Source organism: Rhinopithecus roxellana, chromosome 17 (genome assembly GCF_007565055.1).
Source record: "Rhinopithecus roxellana isolate Shanxi Qingling chromosome 17, ASM756505v1, whole genome shotgun sequence".
Classification (NCBI taxonomy): domain Eukaryota; kingdom Metazoa; phylum Chordata; class Mammalia; order Primates; family Cercopithecidae; genus Rhinopithecus; species Rhinopithecus roxellana.
The window spans coordinates 69285897-69310888 of NC_044565.1; the positions used below are offsets into that span (position 1 = coordinate 69285897).

At 48.6% G+C, this 24992-nt stretch overlaps 2 protein-coding genes across 6 annotated transcripts in view; both read right to left on the reverse strand.

The window, feature by feature from the left end:
* Nucleotides 1-210: 210 nt before the first annotated feature.
* On the reverse strand, nucleotides 211-14421 carry MPV17 (mitochondrial inner membrane protein MPV17). Of its 4 annotated transcripts, none has more exons than XM_010371232.2 (8): nucleotides 14366-14421; nucleotides 13763-13837; nucleotides 3722-3837; nucleotides 3425-3517; nucleotides 3239-3334; nucleotides 2965-2997; nucleotides 2599-2651; nucleotides 211-695 (listed from the first exon to the last, which is right to left on the reverse strand). In XM_010371232.2, exons 2-8 carry the CDS (start codon nucleotides 13830-13832, stop codon nucleotides 626-628), a joined length of 531 nt encoding a protein of 176 aa, XP_010369534.1. In that variant the 5' UTR covers nucleotides 13833-13837; nucleotides 14366-14421; the 3' UTR covers nucleotides 211-625. The 4 variants fall into 4 exon arrangements, with proteins under 4 accessions (XP_010369534.1, XP_010369532.1, XP_010369536.1 ...); XM_010371230.2 differs by having other exon boundaries at nucleotides 3722-3882; nucleotides 14366-14415; XM_010371234.2 differs by lacking the exon at nucleotides 3239-3334 and having other exon boundaries at nucleotides 3722-3882; nucleotides 14366-14415.
* Nucleotides 14422-17103: 2682 nt separating this feature from the next.
* The window catches only part of GTF3C2 (general transcription factor IIIC subunit 2), a 29069-nt gene continuing 21180 nt past the window's right edge, over nucleotides 17104-24992 (reverse strand). For both annotated transcript variants that reach the window (XM_010371229.2, XM_030920951.1), the window contains exons 13-19: nucleotides 20619-20763; nucleotides 20359-20520; nucleotides 20082-20169; nucleotides 19699-19827; nucleotides 19265-19417; nucleotides 18418-18525; nucleotides 17104-18146 (exon numbers count right to left, since the gene is read on the reverse strand). In XM_010371229.2, coding sequence (XP_010369531.1) covers nucleotides 17928-18146; nucleotides 18418-18525; nucleotides 19265-19417; nucleotides 19699-19827; nucleotides 20082-20169; nucleotides 20359-20520; nucleotides 20619-20763 — 1004 coding nt within the window. In that variant the 3' untranslated portion in view covers nucleotides 17104-17927. The remainder of the gene's footprint in view (nucleotides 18147-18417; nucleotides 18526-19264; nucleotides 19418-19698; nucleotides 19828-20081; nucleotides 20170-20358; nucleotides 20521-20618; nucleotides 20764-24992) is intronic.

A 24992-nucleotide genomic window follows, 5' to 3' on the forward strand; every position in this document is an offset into this window, starting at 1 on the left:
TGTGCACCTATAGTCCCAGCTCCTCAGGAGAATCATCTGAACCTAGGAGGCGGAAGCTGCAGTGAGCCGAGATTGTGCCATTGCACTCCAGCCTGGGAGACAGAGCGAGACTCCATCTCAAAAAAAAAAAAAAAAAAAAAAAAAGATTGGGCTTGGTGGTCTCTTGGCCTCTTTCCAGCTCTAGAAATGACTCCCCATTACCACTGCAGATTCCAGATTACATGTTTAATAACATATTTACTGAGGCATCATATAAAGGGTTCCGGGGGTCTCTAAAGAGCTGGAGCTACAAGGCTAGGCAGGGTTAGAGTAACAAATGTGTCTATGAAGAGTGGGGATGAGTGGCATTTGCTGGGATATGGGTGTAAAGTTGATAAGGTCATGAAAGTTCAACAGATATTTATGGAGTGCCTAGTATGTGGTGGGAATAAGACTATTATCAAGGGCTCTAAAGCAGTCAGTGTACATTTTAGAGTGAAGGGAGCATTGAAGGGTGCTAGTCCTCTTAAGTTCTGACCGGCAACCCAACCCCGTGGAAACTGGTGTGCCCACTTTAGGAAGTTGTCTGACCGTTCCAGGGCCAAGCTGCATCACTGCAAGGTGGAAACGATGGAGTGAGGCCAGCTTAGAGCCGATGTGCCTTCCAGGACAGGTAGGAGTTCCAGATAACAGCAACACATTGGACAACGGCCAACCTAAGGAACAGGAATAACATGGTGAAGAGGAGGAAAGCTAAGCAGTGAGCAAAGGCTGGAGATGAGAGCATGAAATGGAAAAGGAGGGATCATGTCAGAAGATTGGCAGGTTTAGGTCTCTTTCCTTCAGCGACTTTTTTTTTGAGATGGAGTCTCCTCTGTCGCCCAGGCTGGAGTGCAGTAGTGCGATCTTGGCTCACTGCCTCCCGGGTTCCATCAATTCTCCTACCTCAGCCTCCCAAGTAGCTGGGACTACAGGTGTGCTCCACCACACCTGGCTAATTTTTGTATTTTTAGTAGAGACAGGGTTTCACCATGCTGGCCAGGCTGGTCTCAAACACCTGACCTCAAGTGATCTACCCACCTCGGCCTCCCAAAGTGCTGGGATTACAGGTGTGAGCCACTGCGCCCAGCCCCTTCAGTGCCCTGTGAAGGGCCTGTGTGGCTTGAACTAAAGGACAACTGGCTCAAATTCTAGTGCCATCCCAGAGCTCTGTTTCCTGGCTGAGAGCCTCAAAGGCTAAATATTTAGTGGCTCTCTTGCCACATGTAGCTCTGTTAATCACAGAAAGGGCCCCTATCTGTCCTGTACCAGCTGAGACTTCATCTTCCAAAATGTATGGACTACCATATAAAGTAGCATCTTTTTGTTTTAAATTAACCTTGCTCTGGTTTCAAAGAGTGTTGCAAAGGACCCTAATGTTTAGGATTTGGTTCCTAAGTCTGTATTCCTTTTTTGTTTTCTGTATTTTTTTTTTTTAAATGGAGTCTCACTCTGTTGCCCAGGTTGGAGTGTGGTGGTGCAATCTTGGCTCACTGCAACCTCTGCATCCCGGGTTCAAGCAATTCTCCTGCCTCAGCCTCCCGAGTAGCTGGGACTACAGGCACCTGCTACCACGCCCAGCTAATTTTTGTATTTTTAGTAGAGACAGGGTTTCACCATATTGGTCAGGCTGGTCTCGAATTCCTGACCTTGTGATCCACCCGCCTCAGCCTCCCAAAGTGTTGGGATTACAGGCATGAGCCACTGTGCCCAGCCTTTTTTTTTTTTTTTTTTTTTTTTTTTTTTTTTTTTTTTTTGGAGACGGTCTCACTCTGTCACCAGGCTCTGAAATGCAGTGGCACAATCTTGGCTCACAGCAACCTCCATCTCTCGGGCTCAAGTGATCCTCCCACCTCAGCCTCCCGAGTAGCTGGGACTACAGGCATATGTTACCATGTGCCTGGCTAATTTTTTGTATTTTCTGTAGAGATGAGGTCTCACTATATTGCCTAGGCTGGTGTCAAACTCCTAGACCCAAGCAAACCTCTTGCCTCAGCCCCCCAAAGTGCTAGAATTACAGGTGTGAGCCACCATGCCCAGCCAGTCTGTATTCGTTTTAGCTATGTTATTCATGTACATTTTGGCCATGTTCCCTCTGAAGAATTCCATATTTTCCCCTGTTCCCACGATCCCTCACCTCCAAGCATTTGAACCACACATCTTCAGTTCCACTATCTTTTTGGGTGCAGTTCAGCAACTGTCTTTATCGTGAGTGTCTGGCCAGGCTTCTACTTGGCTTTCTGGTCTACCTCTCTGTCTAACCTAGGCTGCAGCACCCCAGCCACTGTCCCTCCAGATACGCCATCAAAGGCGGAGCCCCAGGTGGGATGGAGACAAGGGTGGTAGAAGCAGGATCCTCCCTAGGGAGATGAAGAAGGTCAGTGGGCAGACACTCTGGGACGGTTTCTGGAAATGGCAAGACATCTGAATAACACGCTTGGGAATCTGAGGAACTCTGATCAGGGCTCAGTGTTCCAGTTGGGGGTCTAAGGTAGCTCAAGGTTGAAATGAGAATCATTTTGTCTCCAACTGTTGGTAACGTGGGTCTTCCTTGATGGGTGGGGTAGGGGTGCGACATACCTGTAATGAAGGGGGACCAGGTAGAAGTTGGCTAACTGCACAGCAGGCCATAGCTGCAAGAGAGAAGGTAAAGGTTGGATGGCTGCCCCACCACCTGACCCCAGACTCACTGTCTTGCCTGGCCCTACCCCAACTTCTGCACGTAAGAAAAAGGTGAACAATTGGGTGATGGCTTCCCTATTTATGGTGCCCATCCTGGGAATGAAAGAGTAATCCCAACGGAATAGGCTTCCCTATTTATGGTGCCCATCCTGGGAATGAAAGAGTAATCCCAACGGGCTTCCCATGTCAGGAGGACCCCCAATCCCAGGACAGTTCTAGACTTAAGGAAGCAGAAGAACAAGCAGTTGAGGTGTCAACTCTTACATAGTAGTTGGTGATAAGGGCATCAGGATAATCCTGGGGAGACAGAGAAGGAACAAATTAACACTTGCACCTCCAAGCAGCTCCTACTTCCCAGTGTGAATGATAGACTTGGGTTCAAAGAGCACATTCCTGCACCATAACCCTCAGCTCCTCTCCTTCATGGCCTGGGACTCTACCTGCACTTACCCCCTTTTTTATCCCTGTAAAACCTGTCTCCTTCCCTTGGGCTGTCAGCCTGCTAGCCAGAGACATTCTCCACACCTGCCCAGCTCACCCGCTGTAGTTTGGCCCAGTTGTCCTTGGCTGACAGTCCATTGAGTGCCCCTACCAGTGGGAGAAAGCAGCCTAGAAAACACGGGGCAAAGGCCCCCTAGGGAAGAGAAATGAAAGTCCTATGAGTGCTGAAATCCCCACCTACCCCCAACACAGCTCACCCTCCCCACTCCATTCTCCTGCTCACCTGATCCAATATCATCTTTTTCAGTGCATCCACCTTGGTGGTGCCAGGGATGAACCGATCCAAAACCTTGTACCAGCCTCCTACCACAGGGCCCTGGAAGTAAACCCCAGATAGCAGCAGGCTGCAGTGAGGGAGCACTAGGCCTCTACCTCACTAAGCTCCCCACCCCAAGTATCAGAAACCCTTAGGGGAAGTGGCAGGTTGGCTTAGGTGTGACAGTCCAAGGGAAGCCAAAGGATGACAAAGAACTAAGACTACTGTTGAGTCCACTGAAGCCCTGCTGAGGGGAGCACTTACCACAAAGCCACAGCCCAGGGACATCATGGTCAGAGTCCGGCCTCTCTGGTGTTCCTGCAGACCCCGCCTCTCCACCAGCTGCTGTGAGATAATGTCACCCAGGCCCATCAGGGACCCTATGCAGGGTACACAGGTGTTGTCAGGACATCTCCTGGGATGGGCTGCCATTCCAAGGAAGGAGGGACATCTGCTTACCTCCACTGAGGCTCTGGTACTCTCATCCCCAGGGCTTCATTCTGGAAACAAATGACTAGTCCCTTCCTGCTGCCTCAAAGCCCTCATCTCCCCAAGGATGGTGACACCTCATGTGTATCCTGTCAGAACTGGGATGAGCAGGCCCAGGAACTTTGCATTGAGCAGTAAAGGGAAGTCAGAGTCAGAAAATAAAGAGAGAGGAAGAATTTAAGGCCACAGGGCTGAGAACCACAGACTGTCAGAATCAAAAGGGGCTTTAAGATAATTTAATGCAAACCGCTTATTTTAGAGGTATGGAAACGAAGTCCAGGATCCCACATAACCAGTAAGTGCAGGGCCAGTGCAAGAACCAGGTGGCTGGATTCCTAGACACTTCTTTCTAGGACACAGCACAATGAATAAATCATGTGTAGAACGGTAGGAAACCCTGTTTTCTCCCCTGATTCCAATGCAGGACCCTGCATTGGAATGAACAGCTTTCACCTTGGTCTAAGAGCCAACAGCTTTCACCTTGGTCTAAGAGATCTCTATTTGTGGAGAACAGCAAAAATAACTTTTTTTTTAGACTGAGTCTCGCTCTGTCGTCCAGGCTGGAGTGCAATGGCATGATCTTGGCTCACTGCAACCTCTGCCTCCCGGATTCAAGAGATTCCCCTGCTTCAGCCTCTCAAGTGACTAGGACTACAGGCACCCGCCACCATGCCTGGCTATTTTTTGTGTTTTTAGTAGAGATGGGGTTTCGCCATGTTGGCCAGGCTGATCTTGAACCCCTGACCTCAGGTGATCTGCTCACCTTGGCTTCTCAAAGGGCTGAGATTACAGCCATGAGCCACTGTACCTGGCCAGAATAACTCTTTTTCTAAAACAAGAGTGCTGGTCTGGAATTGTGGCTTACACCTGTAATCCCGGCACTCTGGGAGGCTGAGGCAGGAGGATTGCTTGAGCCCAGGAGTTTGAGTCCAGTCTGGGCAATATAGCAAGACCTGACTTCTACAATTTTTTTTTTTAAATAATTAGTTGGGCATGGTGGCACGTGCCTGTAGTCCCAGCTACTCAGGAGGCTGAGGTGGGAGGATTGCTTGAGCCCAGGAGGTCGAGGCTGCAGTGATCACGCCATCACACTGCTGCCTGGGCGACAGAGCAAGACTCTATCTCAAAAAGAAAAAATAACATAAAAGAAGAGTGCTCAAATGGTCATAAGCAGGAAGATGACTGGTTGAGCTGATAAGAGTCCCCACAAGAAAGAGTCTTGGCCACCTCTTAGCACAATCAATCAGCTAAACCGAGATTTCCTCCATTCACAACCTTAGATCAAGTTGGCAATTAATATAGTGGTCATTTCCCCCCCAGGACTCTGCACCTGCTTCCCTTTCCCTAACTGCACAGATACCCAGCTCCAAGCAGCCCTATTTAGACACCCACACCCAGAAACTATGACAGAAATCATCACTGTTTACAGAGCCCCCAGTCCGTTATGGTGGCTTGATGGTTTCTAGCAAATACACACTTACCAGGCCACTTGGGAGTGACCGTATGATTTCCGGCTCGCCTGTCTATCTCACTGAGTAATGAGAGCCCCCCATCCAAACCTGTAGTCACACTGTCCCTGTGCCCTCAATTAGCACTGGGCAAACACATCCTTCTGCCCCATTCCTTGGCCCGGAGCTGGCTCTGACGTCCATGCTGACTGCACACTCACTGCTGCGCTCCTCCTCCACACCCTCTGCCCGGCCCTGCCCCTGAGCAGCCTAGTCAGTGGCAGCTGGGTATGGCTGAGAGCTGGGGCTGGGGCTAGGCACCCATGCCTCACCTGGGCTACTGGCCATGGAGCAGCTCTGGGTACTCCCAATCCTGTCTTGTCTCTCCCTGAAACTCCCAAAGTGGTGGGGGTCTTCCAGAACACTGCGAGACATGACCTCCCAGAGTCAAGGATAGAATCCCAGACACCTTTGTTATCCCATCCCCCCACCATACAGCTAAGCAAGCCCCCGGTAAGTGCTCAGAAAATAAAGGGAAAACATCAAATGTACTGCTCCAAACAGCAGGACGACTCTGAGAAAGGGCCTGAAGAACTCGTAAGTCTCCCAAAGGTCCAAGTCGGGTAGAAGGTGCAAGGACGTCTGGGGGAACTGCAGGTTTGCTCCCACCCCCAAGCAATCAGCACTGGGTTCCCTATCCCTCCAGTCAGGGACAAGCTGCTGCTGCTGCAGCCCTGAAGAAAGGGAAGAGTGCTGCCGAGAAGGCCAGGGGATGGTGAGGCAGAAAAGGCAGTTATTTCTGAAATGAAGGGACCAACAGTGTAATGGTCTACTTTGGTAAGGTGTTTACAAAGGGCTCTTACACATTTAATCCTCACAAAAGATCTGGGAGGTAGGTGGTCACACCCCCATTCATTCATTCATTCACTTATTTTTGAGATGAAGTCTCGTTCTGTCGCCCAGGCTGGAGTGCAGTGGTACAATCTCGGCTCACTGCAACCTCTGCCTTCCTGGTTCAAGCGATTCTCCTGCCTCAGCCTCCTGAGTAGCTGGGATTACAGGTGCCCACCACCACACCTGGCTGATTTTTGTAGTTTTAGTAGAGATGGGGTTTCACCATTTCACTATGTTGGCCAGGTTGGTCTCGAACTCCTGACCCCAAGTGATCTGCCCGCCTCGGCCTCCCAAAGTGTTGGGATTACAGGTGTGAGCCACTGCACCCGGCCTACACCCCCCATTTAATCATGAGTCTTTGAGAGATGAGGTGGCTTGGTAAGGAGTGCAGTTGGGACTGAACCCAGTCCTGTCAAGGAGGAGGACCAGGGAGGCCAGGGTATTCCTAGCATGGGCTGAGATGGGCTCAGAGGTCAGTAGCACCAGGAGGCCCTTGTGGCTGCTCCCCTGCTAGGTGTTCCTACCCACGTGAGGCCCCAAAGGGCCTGCATATCAAAGACGTTCCCTAGACTAATGCACTTCCTCTGTCTTTACTCCCCCAAATTCCATCACTCTGCTCCTTGTCACCTCGTGGGGATGGCAGGCAGCAATATTCCTGGGAAAGAAACAGAGAAGTGTGTGTGTGTTTTCACTCTTCATGACTTGCCAGCAGTCACACAACAAGCTAGAGGCAGAGCTTGAATGAAAAGCCAGGTCCCTGACTTCTAGCCCCATAGTTCTGGAAGCCTGCAGCCTTGGAGAAAGATGGATTCAAGTCCCCCAAACTGTGCCCATCAAGCCTGAGGGACTACTAAGTGACAGGGCAGCAGTAGGGTGAGTAGGTGGTGTGTAGATATGCAGTCCCTGACAGTTTATTTCAGAAGAGTGGTGCCCAGGGATTCCTTTGCCCACAGGTATCAGGCCTCCTGTGCCTGCAGCAACTCCAAGGTGGTATAAGGCTTTAGAGCATAGAGCAAGCCTGCTTTTCCAGCCCAAGTGACCCTTTGGGCAGGAAGAACCCAGACATTCAGATTCCTCACCCCATCTTCCCCAACCTAGAGCCCAAACAGATCCAAACCACCCCAGCCTCTGAGAGATCTCCTGGATATATTTGGTTGGTCTGGACTCTCCAGTGCTCTGGGCCCACTCCCCTTGGACTTGTTTCTAGGGAGTTGGGACTGGAGGCCTGCAAACACATAATGGCCAGAGGCCTGATGGGCAGGGCGAGGGGCTGCTGGGCAGTGATGCCCAATGACAGGCTGGGCATGGAGCCCAGCGAGCAGATGCTGGCGCAGGTGTGACATCATGCCCCTGGGTAGGTGCCAGTTCTCATGCCGTCACTCCCCACCAGATCCAGAGGCCGGGGGAAGGGAGCCTGCCACTGAGCAGATTGATCTGGGACCACTTCCTGTCCACTAGAGGAAAAGCCCCAACTTCCACACCCTCTTCCCAGGAATGGGTGGGGTAAATTCCCTACTTCTCCTATTTTATTCCTCTACTGACTTTTGTGGCTTTTGAGTCTCATGCGCAGAAGACAGAGGGGCAAGAAGTGGTTTCTTGGAATGAGGAGCAGGAAGCATGTCCTTCAGTCCAGGAGGCCTGGGTCGGCAGGTAAAGCTACTGGCATGAGGCCAGCAGTGCTGCCTTCCTCCTCAGAAGTCACCAAACATTAGTTAGCTGCCTAGGGTAGGGGCTCAGTCTGGCACAGAGCCCAGAGGGAGTGGAAGCCCAGCAGTGGGAGGGGAGAGTGGATCCTCTGGGATTATTCTGAATGCTCTCTCATTTCTGGCCTGAACCCATCCTACTGCTAGAAAATGAGACAAAATGGGTAGTTTTGCAGCTTGTCACGTATCTAAGCTCAGATCAGCTGGGGCTGCACTCAGCATCTGGAGGCTGCAGTAGTCTCAAGTGCATGGCAGCGTGGCGGGCAGTGCCCTAGGTTATAACGCCAGCTCAACCACGGACTATCTGAGACCTCAGTGCATAACACTCCCACTCCTGCCTCAGTTTCCTTCTCTGCAGTCTCACAGGCTGGACTAGATGGTCTGTAAGGTCTATTGAGCTCTCACACCCTAGCTTAATTCAGACTCCAGGGAAACCAGTATCTGTAGGAGCTCAGCTGCTCCCACAGCAGGACCGAGTAGACTAAGATGGATGAAGCTCGGCCCTGGGCCCACTGGAGAGTGGAAAGGCCCTCAAAGAAGGAAGGGATAAGGCTGACTCAAACTCTATAGAACATGCAGCAACCCTTTCCCCAGGCTACCCTGTTCCGGACTCTGGCTTGGCCAAAACTGGTATACCAGACATTTCTTTTGAATCATTTCGAATGTTCTTGATTCACCTATTTCTTACTCCAGACATTACTCTAGTAATGACAGATTCTTGCTTCAGGCCTGTGCCACACCTGGACCTTTGCTATTGATGGCTTCAGTGACTATGCATATGCAAACTAGCAGCGGAGGGGAGTTATTCCATGAGGTGAATTTTTTTTTTTTTTTTTTTTTGAGATGGAGTCTCGCTGTTGCCCAGGCTGGAGTGCAGTGGCACGATCTCAGCTCACTGCAACCTCTGCCTTGCAGGTTCAAGCAATTCTCCTGTCTTGGCCTCCTGAGTAGCTGGGACTACAGGCACCTGCCACCAAGCCCAGCTAATTTTTGTATTTTTAGTAGAGATGGGGTTTCACCTTGTTGGTCAGGCTGGTCTTGAACTCCTGACCTCAGGTGATCTACCCACCTCAGCCTTCCAAAGTGCAGGGATTATAGGATTACAGGCGTGAGCCACTGCGCCTGGCCTTTTTTTTTTTTTTTTTTTTTTTTGAGATGGAGTCTCACTCTGTTGCCCAGGCTGGAGTTCAGTGGCATGATCTTGGTTCATTGCAACCTCTACCTCCTGGGTTCAAGCAATTCTCCTGCCTCAGCCTCCTGAGTAGCTGGGATTACAGGCATGCACCACCATGCCCAGCTAATTTTTGTATTTTTAGTACAAATGGGACTTCACCATGTTGGCCAGGCTGGTCTCAAACTCCTGACCTCAAGTGATCTGCCCGTCTTGGCCTCCCAAAGTGCTGGCGAGCCACCATACCCAGCCGGGGGTGAGTCTTTGGAATCTTTGACCAATGTGGGGTGGGAGTGGTAGATAAAGGTTTCTTCTTTTCTCTAGAAATAGCTATTCATCCAGACAGTCCTAAGGAGTATTTTTCTTTCCTTTTTTTTTTTTTTTGAGATGGAGTCTCGTTCTGTCACCCAGGCTGGAGTGCAGTGGTGCGATCTCAGCTCACTGCAACCTCCACCTCCCAGGCTCAAGCAATTCTCCTGCCTCAGCCTCCTGAGTAGCTAGGATTACAGGGGCCCGCCACCATGCCCAGCTAATTTTTGTATTTCTAGTGGAGATGGGGTTTCACCATGTTGGCCAGGTTGGTCTCAAACTTCCAACCTCAGGTGATCCGCCCACCTCAGCCTCCCAAAGTGCTGGGATTACAGGTGTGAGCCACCATGCCCAGCCACTTTAAGGAGTATTTCAAAAAGCTTCTCCGTTCCAAGGGACTGAGCAACAGCTGCCCTTAGCAGGGGCTTGTTCAATAATACACCCTTATAGTGGCTCTCCATCTTTCCCTCAATGGGATCATTTCCTACTCCCTAACAAGGTATCTGCACATAAGCTTCAGGCTCTGCTTTCTGGAACCCAAGGCTAAGATGGTTATCCATGTTCAGATTATGGCAAGTGGAACAAACCTAACCCAAACGCCACTATAAAAAGAATACAGCTTGGGCAATATGGCAAAACCCCATCTCTACCAAAAAACAAAAGAAATTAGCTGGCATGGTGGTGCAAGCCTGCAGTCCCAATTACTCAGGAGGCTAAGGCAGAGGATCCTCTGTTGCCCAGGCTGGAGTGCAGTGGCACAGTCACAGTTCAGGATGGGATCATGCCACTGCACTCCAGCCTGGGCAAAAGAGCAAGACCCTGTCTCAAATAATAATAATAATAATAAATAATATTAATAATAATAATAATATAGTTTATTGTGCCTGGGTTGCCAACACTTATAGAAAGAACCAACCTGTTGAGTCTTTAAGTTTGTGGAGCATTTAAAACATTTCCAGGTGGGGCGCAGTGGCTCACACCTGTAACCCTAGCACTCTGGGAGGCCGAGGTGGGTGGATCACTTGAGGTCAGAAATTCAAGACTAGCCTGGCCAACATGGAGAAAGCCCGTCTCTACTAAAAATACAAAGAAGTAGCCTGGTGTGGTGGTGTGCACCTGTAGTCCCAGCTACTCAGGAGGCTGAAGCATGAGAACTGCTTAAACCCAGGAGGTGGAGGTTGCAGTGAGCAGTGAGCACCACTGCTCTCCAACCTGGACAACAGGGTGAAACTTTGTCTCAAAAAATAAAAAAAAGAAAGAAAAAGGCCAGGCTCAGTGGCTCACGCCTGTAATCCCAGGACTTTGGGAGGCTGAGGTGGGCGAATCATGAGGTAAAGTGTTTGAGACCAGCCTGGCCAACATGGTGAAACCCCATCTCTACTAAAAACACAAAAAATTAGCTGGGCGTAGTGACAGGCGCCTGTAATCCCAGTTACTCGGGAGGCTGAGGCAGGAGAATCGCTTGAATCTGGGAGGTGGAGGTTGCAGAGTGAGTCGAGATCACGCCACCGCACTCCAGCCTGGGCAACAGTGCAAGACTCTGTCTAGAAGAAAAAAAAAAAAAAAAGAAAAAAAATTTCCAAAACCTTTTCACAGTGATACTCCTATACTGACCCCATGAGGTCATATAACTAAACTCAAGAATTTTTTGTTGATTTTTTTTTTTGAGATGGAGTTTCACTCTTGTTGCCCAGGCTGGAGTGCAATGGCATGATCTTGGCTCACCGCAACCTCTGCCTCGTGAGTTCAAGTGATTCTCCTGCTCAGCCTCCCAAGTAGCTGGGATTACGGGCATGCACCATCATGCCCGGCTAATTTTGTATTTTTAGTAGAGACGGGGTTTCTTTCACCATGTTGGTCAGGCTGGTCTCGAACTCCTGACCTCAGGTAATCTGCCCGCCTTGGCCTCCCAAAGTGCTGGGATTACAGGAGTGAGCCACCGTGCCTGGCCCTTTGCCCATTTTAAAAATTTGATTTTTTTTTTTTTTTTTTTTTTTGGTGATGGAGTCTCGCTCTGTTGCCAAGGCTAGAGTGCAATGGCACAATCTTGGCTCACTGCACCCTCTACCTCCTGGGTTCAAGCAATTCTCCTGCCTCAGCCTCCTGAGTAGCTGGGATTACAGGCATGTACCACTACACCAGGCTAATATATATATATATATATAATTTTTTTTTTTTTTGAGATGGAGTCTTGCTCTGTTGCCCAGGCTGGAGTGCAGTGGCGCGATCTTGGCTCACTGCAAGCTCTGCCTCCCGGGTTCACGCCATTCTCCTGGCTCAGCCTCCCAAGTAGCTGGGACTACAGGTGCCCGCCACCATGCCTGGCTAATTTTTTTTTTTGTATTTTTAGTAGATGGGGTTTCACCATGTTAGCCAGGTTGGTCTCAATCTCCTGACCTCGTGATCCTCCCACCTCAGCCTCCCAAAGTGCTGGGATTACAGGCGTGAGCCACCACACCCAGCCCCTAAACTCAAGTTTTAAAAGAGGAAACTGATGCTCAAAGAAGTTTACTGACTTGTCCTGATTAATGCACCTACTAGGTGCTATGGCTTTAAGATTCACATCCTGGTCTTCTAAGTCTGAAATCTCTGTACTGTTTTCCAGTGTGATGAGCTATCCCATGGGACCTTAGGAACTACTGTGCTGGAGTCCAAAAATGGCTCAGTGAACTAAAGCCACTTTCACCTTTTATTTGTAGTTTAATCCAAATACACTGAACAACAGGGAAGGAAAAGTCTGAATGGTCTGAAACAGTCTGGGAAAAGTGCTGAGAGGCTACATTTTGCTTCAGGTCTGAGCTGGGACGTCAGCATAGCCTCAGTCGCTGTGGAGGTGAAGGGCTCCAGCACCAAGAGCCCAGAACTCCAGCCACATGTCGGCACCTAGGCCTCCTTGGAGCTCTAGCTCCTGCCCTTGTCAGCTGCAGATACCTTGGGTAGGGAAATATAAGGACTCTTTCCCTCCTTATTCTTGATGACCACAAGGGGGAACCTTCCATCCGGCAGTTATGGGCCCTGAGGGAATCTGAGCCTGGGCAAAGGGCCCAGCGTGTCAGTTCCCATCATAGCCACACTGTCCAGCATGAGTCACCACACACGCAGCCAGGTGAGTCATACAGGCTGACGGACACTGAGGACAGGACGAGAGGTGGTTGGGCACCGAAGACTGGAGAGGGGCCCAGGGAAGGGCCAAAGAATCCATCTCCTGGCCATTCATGCAGTTAAGTTTCTGTGCTGATGTAGGGCTATTCTGGTTACAGGATCCCTATTCCACTCTGGCTTTCAGTAGCCCCCAATCCCTTCCAACAGTCCGCTTCTCAGAAGCCCAGTCATCACTAGAATCTTGTTCCCCTCCTCTAAACATGGGCAAGACCTCATCTTAATGTGATCACTCTTTGTACCCCAAATGTTCTAAGGCCTTCTGTCATTCCCCCTATACGACTTACTTATCTTCGTGCCATCCTCTTACATTAATTAGCTTGCAAAATGAAGATGGTAACAAATGCAGGTAGGTCACTGCATTACCTCTGTGAGGTTAGTACTCAATCACTGCATTTGGAGTGACTGGTATCTGATCACTCCAAATGGATCAGGATGGAGTGATCAGATACCAATATACTAACCTTGGTTAGTATATTGTTTGGAGATACATATTTAGGCAGTAAATGATAAGAAAAGCAAATGAATGATATAAACAAAACTCTGGAAATGTTGGGTGAATTAGGGAGAGGCGCTCAAGAGGTCTCAAAGCTAATCACTGACACAGGAGTGTTCAGTTTTAATGCCATTTAAACTGTACATACACGTCTTAATCATTCTTTTGTATGTTTCACAATAAAAAATACCAAGAAAAACTGGGGTAAGAGTCTTGATTCAGCACTTATTAGGTGTGATCTAATATGGACTCAAGTAATCCTCCTAGCTCACACACCTTTGTGGGGGCCCTATGCCATAATGTATATGAAAGTGTTTTGCATACAGTAAAATGTTAGTTTTCCAAGTAGAGGCCTCCTGGGGCAATGCCTTTATCCTTCAGGATTGACTGTTCAGCTTTTTGAGGACTTTGAAATCCTAAAACCCTACTGCACAGCTTGGCCAACTATGCATACCCCTTAAAAACAGCCTTCGGCGCCACCCTCCAAAACAGACTGGGGACAGTGTGGGATGAAAGACAGCCAACCCTTCAAGAGAGCTGAATAGAAACAGGAAGTGAGGGTGGTGCAGTGGGGCAAGCCTCTGGCTTCCAAATCAATCTGCCCTGGTCCCACTCAAGTCCTAGAGGGTGACTCACCAGCTGTCAGGACCTGTACTTTCCACGGGTGAGCAGCCAGGGCCCGCTGGTATGCCCGCCAAAGTGCCATGCTTCCTGTGAAGCCAAGAGGAGAGGGGGTCACCCCTACTGTCCCTCTCCACGACTAAGAAGTCGCCTGACATTCCCTTGTGCCCACTCCCTTCCCCTTCCCACTTCCAGTGTGACTTAAAGTGACAGAGGCCACATGAGGGATGCTTCCCAGACAGCTTCCTGTGGCAGGAGTCGGCTTAGACAATTGGGGAAGAGAGAAAGGCTGTGGGAAGCTATGGCCTCCTGGTAGCAGCCACAAGCCACCTCACTCTCAGTCCTGAAGCCGGACCACCTGGAGGCCTCCGTTCCCGAACGAGACAAGCATGAGGACAGCTTTGCTCTGGCTTCTACCCAGAGCTTGGGTGCCTCAAAAGATAGCTTGGTCTGTGTCAGATTCAGACTTGGTTGGAAACAGTTTGTAACCTTCCTGAGTCCAGCTCCAGACCGAAAACAGGGCCCGTCACTGCCCGGATATACGATGACCACACGCTTTGTGGGCACTCATGGCTTGCGACGCTTTGAGCCAGAGACCGCAGACCACCCGCCACTCACCTGAGCGCGAGCTGGGCGCGGAGGCTCCCTCCCACGTGATAGGCTGGCCTAGGAACTTCCGCCACAAGCCCCGCCCCTTCCGCCCAGCGTCCTTCGGATTTTGCAGCCAGGGTAGAAATGAGTGGACCGAGCTGTGAATACCCGTAGAGAGCGGCCTAACTCGGCCACCCACTCTGTGAGCGAGCCCTTTTCCAGCGGGACTGTGCCGGACCCTGGTGTGGGGCCCGCCAGCCATATTTCTCACCTGAGTTGGACCCTCTGCCTCCTCCTGCCCCTTCTCTCCCCTCGAGGCCCGGGCCTCTCTCAATCCAGTAGTCTCATTGTTCAGCCCATCCTCCGCCCATAACTGGCCGTAACTACGATCCTTGTCTGAACAATCGTAGTTAGGGAACTGTAAGTTATAGTTAAGTGCGTGTTTTGTCTCTAGGTTCTTCATTGGCCTCAACTGTGAGCTCAAGCGGGTAAAACTGGGGTCGTTCATATTTGTCCTCATAGCAACTATTTCAGTGCTTTGCCGCAAACAGCCACTTAAGAAATACTGCATATGTATGATTCTTCCACAGAAAGCATTGGAATTAGAACTTCAGAAGACATTAGGTATTGGCTCCCAAACTAACGGGCTGCATGTGCAGCCTTGGTCATGACTAGACTTGATCTGCATCTAATGAGGGAGGTTACACTATTGACTTTCAAAACTCGGCTCCTCAGTTCTAGGGATTTTTCAGATATTTGTGTGGGGATGAGAGGGGCAGCATTATTACAGCTGCTTCTCCAACTTTTTTTTTTAAGTATATACTTCTCAAAAGACCCATTTTTAACAATGGGGCCCACAACTGCATGTTTGAAAACCATAGCTAGGTGATTTCTTAATCCCCTTCCAGCTCTAACAGAGTCTGTGAATACAGAGCAATATCCTTTCCAGAGCGTTGAAAATGTCTACAATATCCCTGGCAATGGACTTGTCAGGCTGCAGACTTTACTTATCTCCAGGGAGCCCACACGTCAGGAGGCACACTCTTTCAGGCTCTCCACCTGCCCAGCTCCACCCCCAGTTTACTCAATTCCTTTATGATTAAGGCAGGAAGACTCCTGCCACAAATCCTGGAGAAACAGAGTAGGGAAGCAAGAGAAGTCAGTGTCACAAACATTTAACTAAAACACTACTTGCAAAACAGCATGCTAGAGGAGTGAACTGGCACAAGTAAATGTAATAGGAGACCAAATGTGGCAGGCTGTAAAGTTATATTCTGAAGTTATACTGAGTTCAAATCCCCAGCACCACCACTTACTAATGTGACCTTGACCTTTTACAGACAGCCTACCCTCTCCAACTCTTTTATCATTAAAATGGCAATACCTACCTCACAAAAGTGACATGTGCAAAGTGCTTAAAATGGATCAAGTGCTTAATGCTTGTTTATCCTTTTTCCTTCCTTCCCCCTTGGGAACATAAGGAAGGGAGACTATTTTTTACTGGAGAAAACTGGGAAGCTTTTTGGTGAAGGTGGAATTTGAGCTGGGACCTTTCTGAAGGATGAATTGAACTCAGATGAAAATGGTGGAAAAAGACACTCTGGCGAAGGGAGGAGTATGAGAAGAGGAATAAAGGTAGAGAAGTGTATGAACAATGGATATTATGAAGCGGATATATTGGCAGGTAGCGTTAGAAAGAGAAAAAGCTTCTGGTAGAGAAAAAGAACAAGGTCAAGATCAGGGCTGAGACTCAGTTGCAGAAGCAGGGCTGCCAGCACCAACCTACAGCCTCAAGTGCAGATCCCCAGGTCTCATCTTTTCTACCACTGAAAATAGGAAGGGGGCTGCCCTATAGAATTGAGTAAAGCTTCTCTTCAACAGAAGGCACTTGCCTAACAGCTCAAAAAACAAAACTGGCTCAATGTGAGCTGGATCCCAATAGGGTTGCGCAAGCTTCTTTGCACTGACATGGGTTGTGGTCTCTGCTGTTGATGGACCTGGGTTTCCTCCAGGTCTGTTTTCTCATCTTTACAGGATGGGGTCTCGCTCCATCACCCAGGCTGGAATGCAGTGGCAGGATCTCGGCTCACTGCAACCTCCACCTCCCAGGTTCAAATGATTCTTCTGCCTCAGCCTCCCGAGTAGCTGGGATTACAGGTATGCACCACCACACCTGGCTAATTTTTTATATTTTTGGTAGAGACAGGGTTTCACCATGTGTTGGCCAGGCTGGTCTCTAACTCCTGACCTTAAGTGATCTGCCTGCCTTGTTTCCCAAAGTGTTGGGATTACAGGCATGAGCCACCACACCTGACCGGGGCTAAACTTGATCCCTTCTTAAAGGAGATTTTCTGATAGATGAAGTCCCTACACGACATATTTGGCCAGTCTAGAATGCCAGAGTGTTTTGTTCCAGGTAGGCACTGATCTTATTTCCACTCTCTCCAAAAAGCAGCTGCCTGTTTTTTTCTATTTCCTGAGGTCATCCAACTATTTCCCTCCAAACCCCAGCCTACACTCCTAGGCATTTCAAGACCATGGTTTGCCTATTTCTCATCACTGGGGTGTATCCTTGCTTAGGAGGCAGTATCATAGTCACTGTGAGTCTGCAGCATCCCACAAGAAGCCTCTAACAAGATGAGATATAACATTACTGTACTTGGGTTCTGAACACCTCCTATACACAGAACTGAAGTAGGTAAACATTCTAATAAGTCAACAATGTGACAGTATAATGAAGGATCAAAAATCATGACGTGTAAAAGAATGGTTGAAGTAACTGAAGATATTTAATCTAGAGAAGATTTGGGAAACACATGATAGGTATGGTTAAATACTTAACAGGGCAATCACAGGGAAGATGACTGGATTTCCTTACACCCATGAGTGAAATTTATAGAAGTATACTCTGACTTGATATAAAGGAAGATTTTAAAAAACATGACTGTTCAGGAGTGTTCAAGTAGGGTCAGATGACCAGTGATTGGGAATACTTCGTAAGCAGGAGCAAGTAAGATCTGAGCCACTGTTCTATCAGTAGGGTGTCTGTGGTGTTCCTTGGTCAAAGAAGTACTCTAAGCAACTTCAGTCTCACAAATTGCTATCACCCTTGTGGGCATACATGATGGTTACCCTAAAGAGGAAGTTTCAGAAGGCAGTAATATTGGATCCTGGAATAGTCAGACAGGAGCCTTCATGCAGATACCCTTTTCAATTCTCCATACACCCATTCACAAGTGGTCGCAAAAACACCCAGTACCTTTACTTGGCTTTACCCACTTAACAATATGCTCAATATGAGCAGTTTGACTCCCAAGCCTAGGTCAGGCCTGAGTGTTTCTCATGAGCCATAGTCTTAGGCTGAGGAGCCTTGAGAGTTGGTGGAGGGAGAGCCCCCCTGCCCGCAGGGGGCTGTGATCACAGAAGTCTGTAGAAAGAGTGGGATCTAAGGAGTCCTGGGGAGGCAGGCCTAAAGGTCCAGGCCTGGCATGATCACTGTCCAGGGAAGGCCCCCAGTTCCTATGGCTCTGTGCATAGGGGCCATTTGTTCTTGACCGACTTCACTCCAAGGATGAGGTGTGGGCCAAGGCTAGGGAGTGGGCAGAAGGCGATGGCTGGTTGGAGAGAAGCCAGGCCGTCTAGTGGGGGAGGATGGTTGGAACATAGCATTGAAGTGGGCTCGGCTTTCAAGCTGCATACGGTGGCCCAGTGGGGAGGCGAGTCCACGGACAAAATGGATTCGAACCAGCCCTGACTGCCCCCCAGATACCAGCCATCCATAGGAGTCCAGGTTTGGGCTGAAACGTACCTGTGAAGAGAACAGAAAGAGAGAGATGCTTATGGGTGGTGCTTTAGGGTGACTCTAGCTATATGAACAAAAAAAATGAGCCACAATCTGAAAGGACAGGACCATGAGGGGTGAGACAGGTAAGAATGAGAAGCCAGTGAATGAGGTACGTCTGTCATGCTCTGGAGGAGGAGTCTGTCATCTGTGTAACCTTTTCATCTTCCATTTCATCAGCCCCAGGCCCAGAACTGGGGGAAAATGAGAGTGGAGGGTGGAGAGGATGAAAGACTACCTTATGAATAGCCTCCAGCTGCAGCCTGTCCAGGCAGAGTTGAGAATGCCCCTCTCCCTCCTGCATGCGCAGCATTGGTTCTCTACGGAGCAGATCATGGAATGAACCCTGGGGAAGGGAAATGGAAGAGGAGGGAAGAAAGTGAGAGGCTCCTTTTTTTTATTTTTATTTACTTTTTTTTTTTTTGAGACAGAGTCTTGCTCTGTCGCCCAGGCTGGAGTGCAGTGGTGCGATCTCGGCAGCTCACTCCCGGGTTCAAGCGATTCTCCCACCTCAGCCTCCTGAGTAGCTGGGATTACAGGTGCCCACCACCATGCCCGGCTAATTTTTTGTATTTTTAGTAGAGACAGGGTTTTGCCATGTTGGTCAGGCTGGTCTTGAACTGCCCATCTCAGCCTCCCAAAGTGCTAGGATTACAGGCATGAGCCACTACGCCTGGCCCTTTTTTTTTTTTTTGAGACGGAGTCTTGCTGTGTTGCCAGGCTGGAGTGCAGTGGTGAGATCTCAGCTCACTGCAACCTCCACCTCCTGGGTTCAAGCGATTCTCCTGCCTCAGCCTCCTGAACAGCTGGGACTACTGGCATGTACCACCATGCCCAGCTAATTTTTGTATTTTTAGTAGAGACGGGGGTTTCACCATGTTGGCCAGGATGGTCTCAATCTCTTGACCTCGTGATCTGCCCGCCTTGGCCCCCCAAAGTGCTGCGATTACAGGCATGAGCCACCATGCCTGGCCGAGGCTCCTTAGTTTTATATCTTTGTGCTGAACTCAGGATTGCGTACTATACAAAGGCTAAAGTTTTCTACCTTTTCTAATACCACACCCATTCTCCTGGCCTCAGCTTACCAAATCTGTGTCTTGAAAGAGCAAGTAGTGATGGTTGACAGTTTCAGTATAAGTTCGAGCCTTCGGAGGGTTGGGGACCCCAGATGAAGCAGAAGAATGGTCTGGACCTTCAGGACTGTCCTGATACGGTATCAGATCTGCTTTATATATAGGCTGGAAAGCAGACCATGAAATTAGGTTCTATAATACTAAAGACAGAATAGAAGCAGAGGAAAGTGGTTTGGGCAGGAAAGGCTTAAAGACAGAAGAAACTAGTATCTTTAAATATATGCTCAGATGCAGTAGGGTAGGGAAGATTATACACAAGTCTGTGCTAAGACTTTCTGGGATAATATCAGGGCCGGGAGACCTAGCACTAATTTGTACTCTACCAGAATTTGGGAGGACATGTGGGTTAGGACCCAACAGCTGCTGTTAGATGTTCATATACGTACAAATCTTCGCTCTACAGGTCGCTTGACATTTATTGGATTCAGTGCCATATCTGGCAATATAGCAGCAATGAGCTCCCCGGATATATCTCCTGCAGCTATCGTCCCAAGCCAGTCGGATCCTGAAAGACTCTAATAGAAAGAGACAGATTTCATTCATTCATTCATTCCTATATTCATTCAGAGCTATGAACTGGTAACAACTGCAGAGTCTGAGACACACACAAACAAAAATGAGTTTATCATAACTGACAGCCCTGATTGATAGAGTTACCACATACCTATCTTCTCCTACCCAAAACTACTGCCTCTTTCTGACACTAATAGTGCATAAATGAGCCATTTTCCTGTGTAATGAAGACTGCAAAAGAAAGGGGGGGGCTCACCCAAACGGTGCCTTTTCTAGGAGCAGTGAAGTAGGCCTTGAAACCAAGGTAACCAGCGTCAATATAATGAATCCCACAGAGTCCATAACTGTTAAAAGAGAAATAAATTTAAACCTTCCTTTTCTTTAGATTCATTTCTTCTCCTTAACCTCTTCCAGAATTTAAACCACCTCAGTGAACCAACTCTCTACCCTCCTCTCCCCACAACAATCTGGCATGCTTTGCACTCCAACCCTTAGGGCCTGTCCCTAGAGGTCCTATCTCCATCTTGCCGTACGAGGCATAGCAGTTGTCCTGAGCCACAGTGACACCGTTGTAGGGGAGCAGCCAGGCCAGTTCTGTACTCAAGAAGCGCTTGATAGAGTTTATGGGTTCGTAAGGTCGTCGAAGGTCCCAGAATTTGATTTTCCGGTCACTCCCCGCAGAGACAAGGAAATGGCTGTAAAAAGATGGGAGAAGGTCAAATCCGAACAAATGTGGAAGAGTCAGCCTGTCCCAGTCTTCATCTTCCCCCTCCACACATCTCCTATTCCATACCTGTTAGCTTTGCACCATTGAAGAGTACGTACAGCCTGGTCATGGGCTAGGAAACACTGGAAGGGGTAGAGCTTTAAGGAGCCATCAGAGAGCCGTATCCGCTGCAGGGGTGAGTTAGTGGGAAGGTTCCAGAAAACCACCATGCCTGACATAGGGACAGAATGTGTAAGCATTAAAAGCAAGTTCTGTCCTTCCTTGCTCTAATTTCTTTCTCTGAGCGCCTAGGACCTGTCTTCTACCCTCAGATCCAAACCACTATGAAAGGATATGGGGATCCTGATTAGCTATCCAGCATTCCCTCTAGGGCTTAAAGACTCAACATGATATTTTAACCCCAATTCTCTTCAACAAAAAAGTAATAGCTTTGTCTGGAATCTACAGTTGAAAAATGATAGGGTGAACACACCTAGTACACAGAGTAGAATGCACCTCTCTCTACTCTCTATAAATAAAAGTCAAGAAACTTTTAAAAAGCATAGGCTGGGCACACAGTGGCTCATGCCTATAATCTTAACACTTTGGGAGGCCAGTGCAGGTGGTGGATCACCTGAGGTCAGGAGTTTGAGACCAGTCTGGTCAACACCGTGAAACCCCGTCTGTACTAAAAATACAAAAAATTGGCCAGATGTGGTAGTGGGTGCCTGTAATCCCAGCTACTCGGGAGGCTGAGGCAGGAGAATTGCTTGAACCCGGGAGGCGGAGGTTGCAGTGAGATGAAATTGCACCACTGCACTCCAGCCTGGGTGACAAGAATAAGACTCCGTCGCAAAAAAAAAAAAAAAAAAAGCATAAAAACTCTAGGAAGCCAGGCGCAGTGGCTCACGCCTGTAATCTCAACACTTTGGGAGGCCAATGTGGGTGGATCACTTGAGGTCAGGAGTTCAAGACCAGCCTGGCCAACATGGTAAAACCCCCATCTCTACTAAAAATACAAAAAAAATTAGCCAGTGTGGTGGTGCGTGCTTGTAATCCCAGCTACTTGGAAGGGTGAGACATGAGAATCACTTTTTTTTTTTGAGACGGAGTCTCGCTCTGTCGCCCAGGCTGGAGTGCAGTGGCTGGATCTCAGCTCACTGCAAGCTCTGCCTCCCGGGCTTACGCCATTCTCCTGCCTCAGCCTCCCGAGTAGCTGGGATTACAGGCACCTGCCACTTCGCCCGGCTAGTTTTTTGTATTTTTTAGTAGAGACGGGGTTTCACCGTGTTAGCCAGGATGGTCTCGATCTCCTGACCTCGTGATCCGCCCGTCTCGGCCTCCCAAAGGGCTGGGATTACAGGCATGAGCCACCACGCCCGGCTGAGACATGAGAATCACTTGAACCCAGGAAGCAGAGGTTGCAGTGAGCCGAGATCACGCCACTGCACTCCAGCCTGGGAGACAGAGCAAGACTCCATCTCAAAAAAAAAAAAAAGAAAAAGAAAATGTTCGCTAACTGTGCCCCAAGACAAAGAGAACAGGCAAAAAGTCAAAAGCAACACAATGTTGCTAGGTGCAGTGGCTCATGCCTATAATCCTAGCACTTTGGGAGGTAAAGGCAGGAAGAACACTTGCACCCAAGAGTTTGAGACCAGCCTGGGCAATATACTGAGACCCCATCTCTAAAAAATAAAATAAGGCCAGGTACGATGGCTCACGCCTGTAATCTCAGCACTTTAGGAGGCCAGGTGGCCATACCACCTGAGGTCAGGAGTTTGAGACCAGCCTGAACAATATGGTAAAACCCCATCTCTACTAAAAATACAAAAATTAGCTGGCCTTTGGTGGCATGCGCCTGTAATCCCAGCTATTCAAGAGGCTGAGGTGGGAGAATTGCTTGAACTCGGGAGGTGGAGGTTGCAGTGAGCCGAGATTGTGCCACTGCACTCCAGCCTGGACCCCAGAGACCCTGTCTCAAAAAAAATAAAACAGCCGGGTGTGGTGGTGCATGCCTGTAGTCTCAGCTACTCAAAAGGCTAAGCCACTCAGGGAATGAATGCAGCACCTATGAACCTTTCTTGAAAAAAATTTGTTGATAATGAATTATAGCCATGCAATATAAATAATTCAGCAATTGAGGGGGAGACTAAGATAAATGGACTGGTAGAGGCACTCAATCAAGTTTAGGAATTAAGAAAGCAGAACAGCATGAAGAATCATGTACCCTGACAATGTAAGAATAATACCACCAAAAGAAAAAGAACATGGAGAAAGGGACGATAAAAAGACATGTAAGAGTGCTAATTTCCTTTCCTTCCTAGCAGAAAGTCTACTTTTCTAAAAACAACACTGTCATTTTGTTTGTTTTTGAAATGGAGTCTCACTCTGTCGCCAGGCTGGAGTGCAGTGGCACGATCTTGGCTCACTGCAACATCCGCCTTCCAGGTTCAAGCCTCCTGAGTAGCTGGGACTACAGGCATGTGCCATCCTGCCCAGCTAATTTTTGTATTTTTTAGAAGAGACAGGGTTTCACCATGTTGGCCAGGATGGTCTCGATGTCTTGACCTCGTGATCTGCCCGCCTCGGCCTCCCAAAATGCTGGGATTACAGACATGAGCCACCGCACCTAGCCAATAACACTGTCATTTAAAAATAACAATCTAGGCCAGACACAGTAGCTCACATTTGTAATCCCAGCACCTTAGAAGGCTGAGGCAGGTGGATCACTTTGAGCTCAGGAGGTCAAGACCAGCCTGGGCAACATGGCAAAACCCCATCTCTACAAAAAATACAAAAAATTAGCCGGGCATTGTAACTTGTTCCTGTAGTTCCAACTACTCCAGAGGCTGAGGTTGGAGGACTGCTTGAGCCCAGGAAGTCCAGGATGCAATGAGCCAAGATCTTGCCACTGCACTCCAGCCTGGGTGACAGAATGAGACCCTATCTCAAAATAAAACAAAACAAAACCTAGTAACTCCAACTACTTAATGTTGGAGTTATTATAAAGTAGTATTTATTATAAATATATATTATAAATATATTATTATAAATTAATTTATAATTTATTTATAGTCTTTTCTTTTTAACTCTAAAAGTAGCTTTGAGGAACTAGTGTCGCTTATAGTGAAGAAACATTCATCAGGAGCTTAGCCAATATTTCAGTCTGACTTTACTGTCTTTTTCTTCTATAAAATTAAGATATAATTAAATTTAATACATTTTATTTTAGAATACCTTACACGGTATGATCCCATTTTTATTCATTTAGTTAGCTAGTTAGTTAGAGACAGGGTTTCACCATGTTGCCCAGTCTCCAACTCCTGGGCTGCGATTCTCCTGCCTCAGCCTCTCAAAGTGCTGGGATTACAGGTGTGAGCCACCATGCCTGGCTGATCCCATTTTCATAAAACTCTTTCTTTTCTCTGATCTTTTTATTTTATATATACATAAAGAACTGCATGAGGCTGGGCGCGGTGGCTCAAGCCTGTAATCCCAGCACTTTGGGAGGCCGAGACGGGCAGATCACGAGGTCAGGAGATCAAAACCATCCTGGCTAACACGGCGAAACCCCGTCTCTACTAAAAAAATATGAAAAACTAGCTGGGCGAGGTGGCGGGTGCCTGTAGTCCCAGCTACTCGGGAGACTGAGGCAGGAGAATGGCGTGAACCCAGGTGGAACTTGCAGTGAGCCGAGATCGCGCCACTGCACTACAGCCTGGGCGACAGAGTGAGACTCTGTCTCAAAAAAAAAAAAAAAGAAAAAGAAAAAAAAAGAACTGCATGAAAGGATGTTCCTCCTCACTTTCTAATTTTAAAAAAATGTTATTTTTAGTATACATATATATATTTTTTGAGACAGAGTCTCGCTCTGTCGTCCAGGCTGGAGTGCAGTGACGCGATCTCAGCTCACTGCAGACTCCACTTCCCAGGTTCATGCCATTCTCCTGCCCCAGCCTCCCGGGTAGCTGGGACTACAGGTGCCTGCCACCGTGCCTGGCTAATTTTTTGTATTTTTAGTAGAGACGGGGTTTCACTGTGTTAGCCAGGATGGTCTTGATCTCCTGACCTCGTAATCCGCCTGCCTCGGCCTCCCAAAGTGGTGAGATTACAGGCGTGAGCCACCACGCCCAGCCTAAAAATGTTATTTTTAATGATGAGATCTCACTAGGTTGCCCAGCTGCTCTTGAAGTCCCAGCCTCAAGTGATTCCCTCCCACTCCGGCCACTCAAAGTACTGGGATTATAGGCATGAGCCACACATCTGGCAGCCATCTACTTTTTTTTTTTTTCCCCAGACAGGATCTCACTCTGTTGCCTAGGCTGGAGTGCAGGGGTGTGATCTTGGATCACTGAAACCTCTGCCTCCCGGGTTCTCATGCCTCAGCCTCCCAAGTCGCTGGGATTACAGGCGTGTGCCCCCATGCCGAGCTAATTTTTTGTATTTTTTGGTAGAGACAGG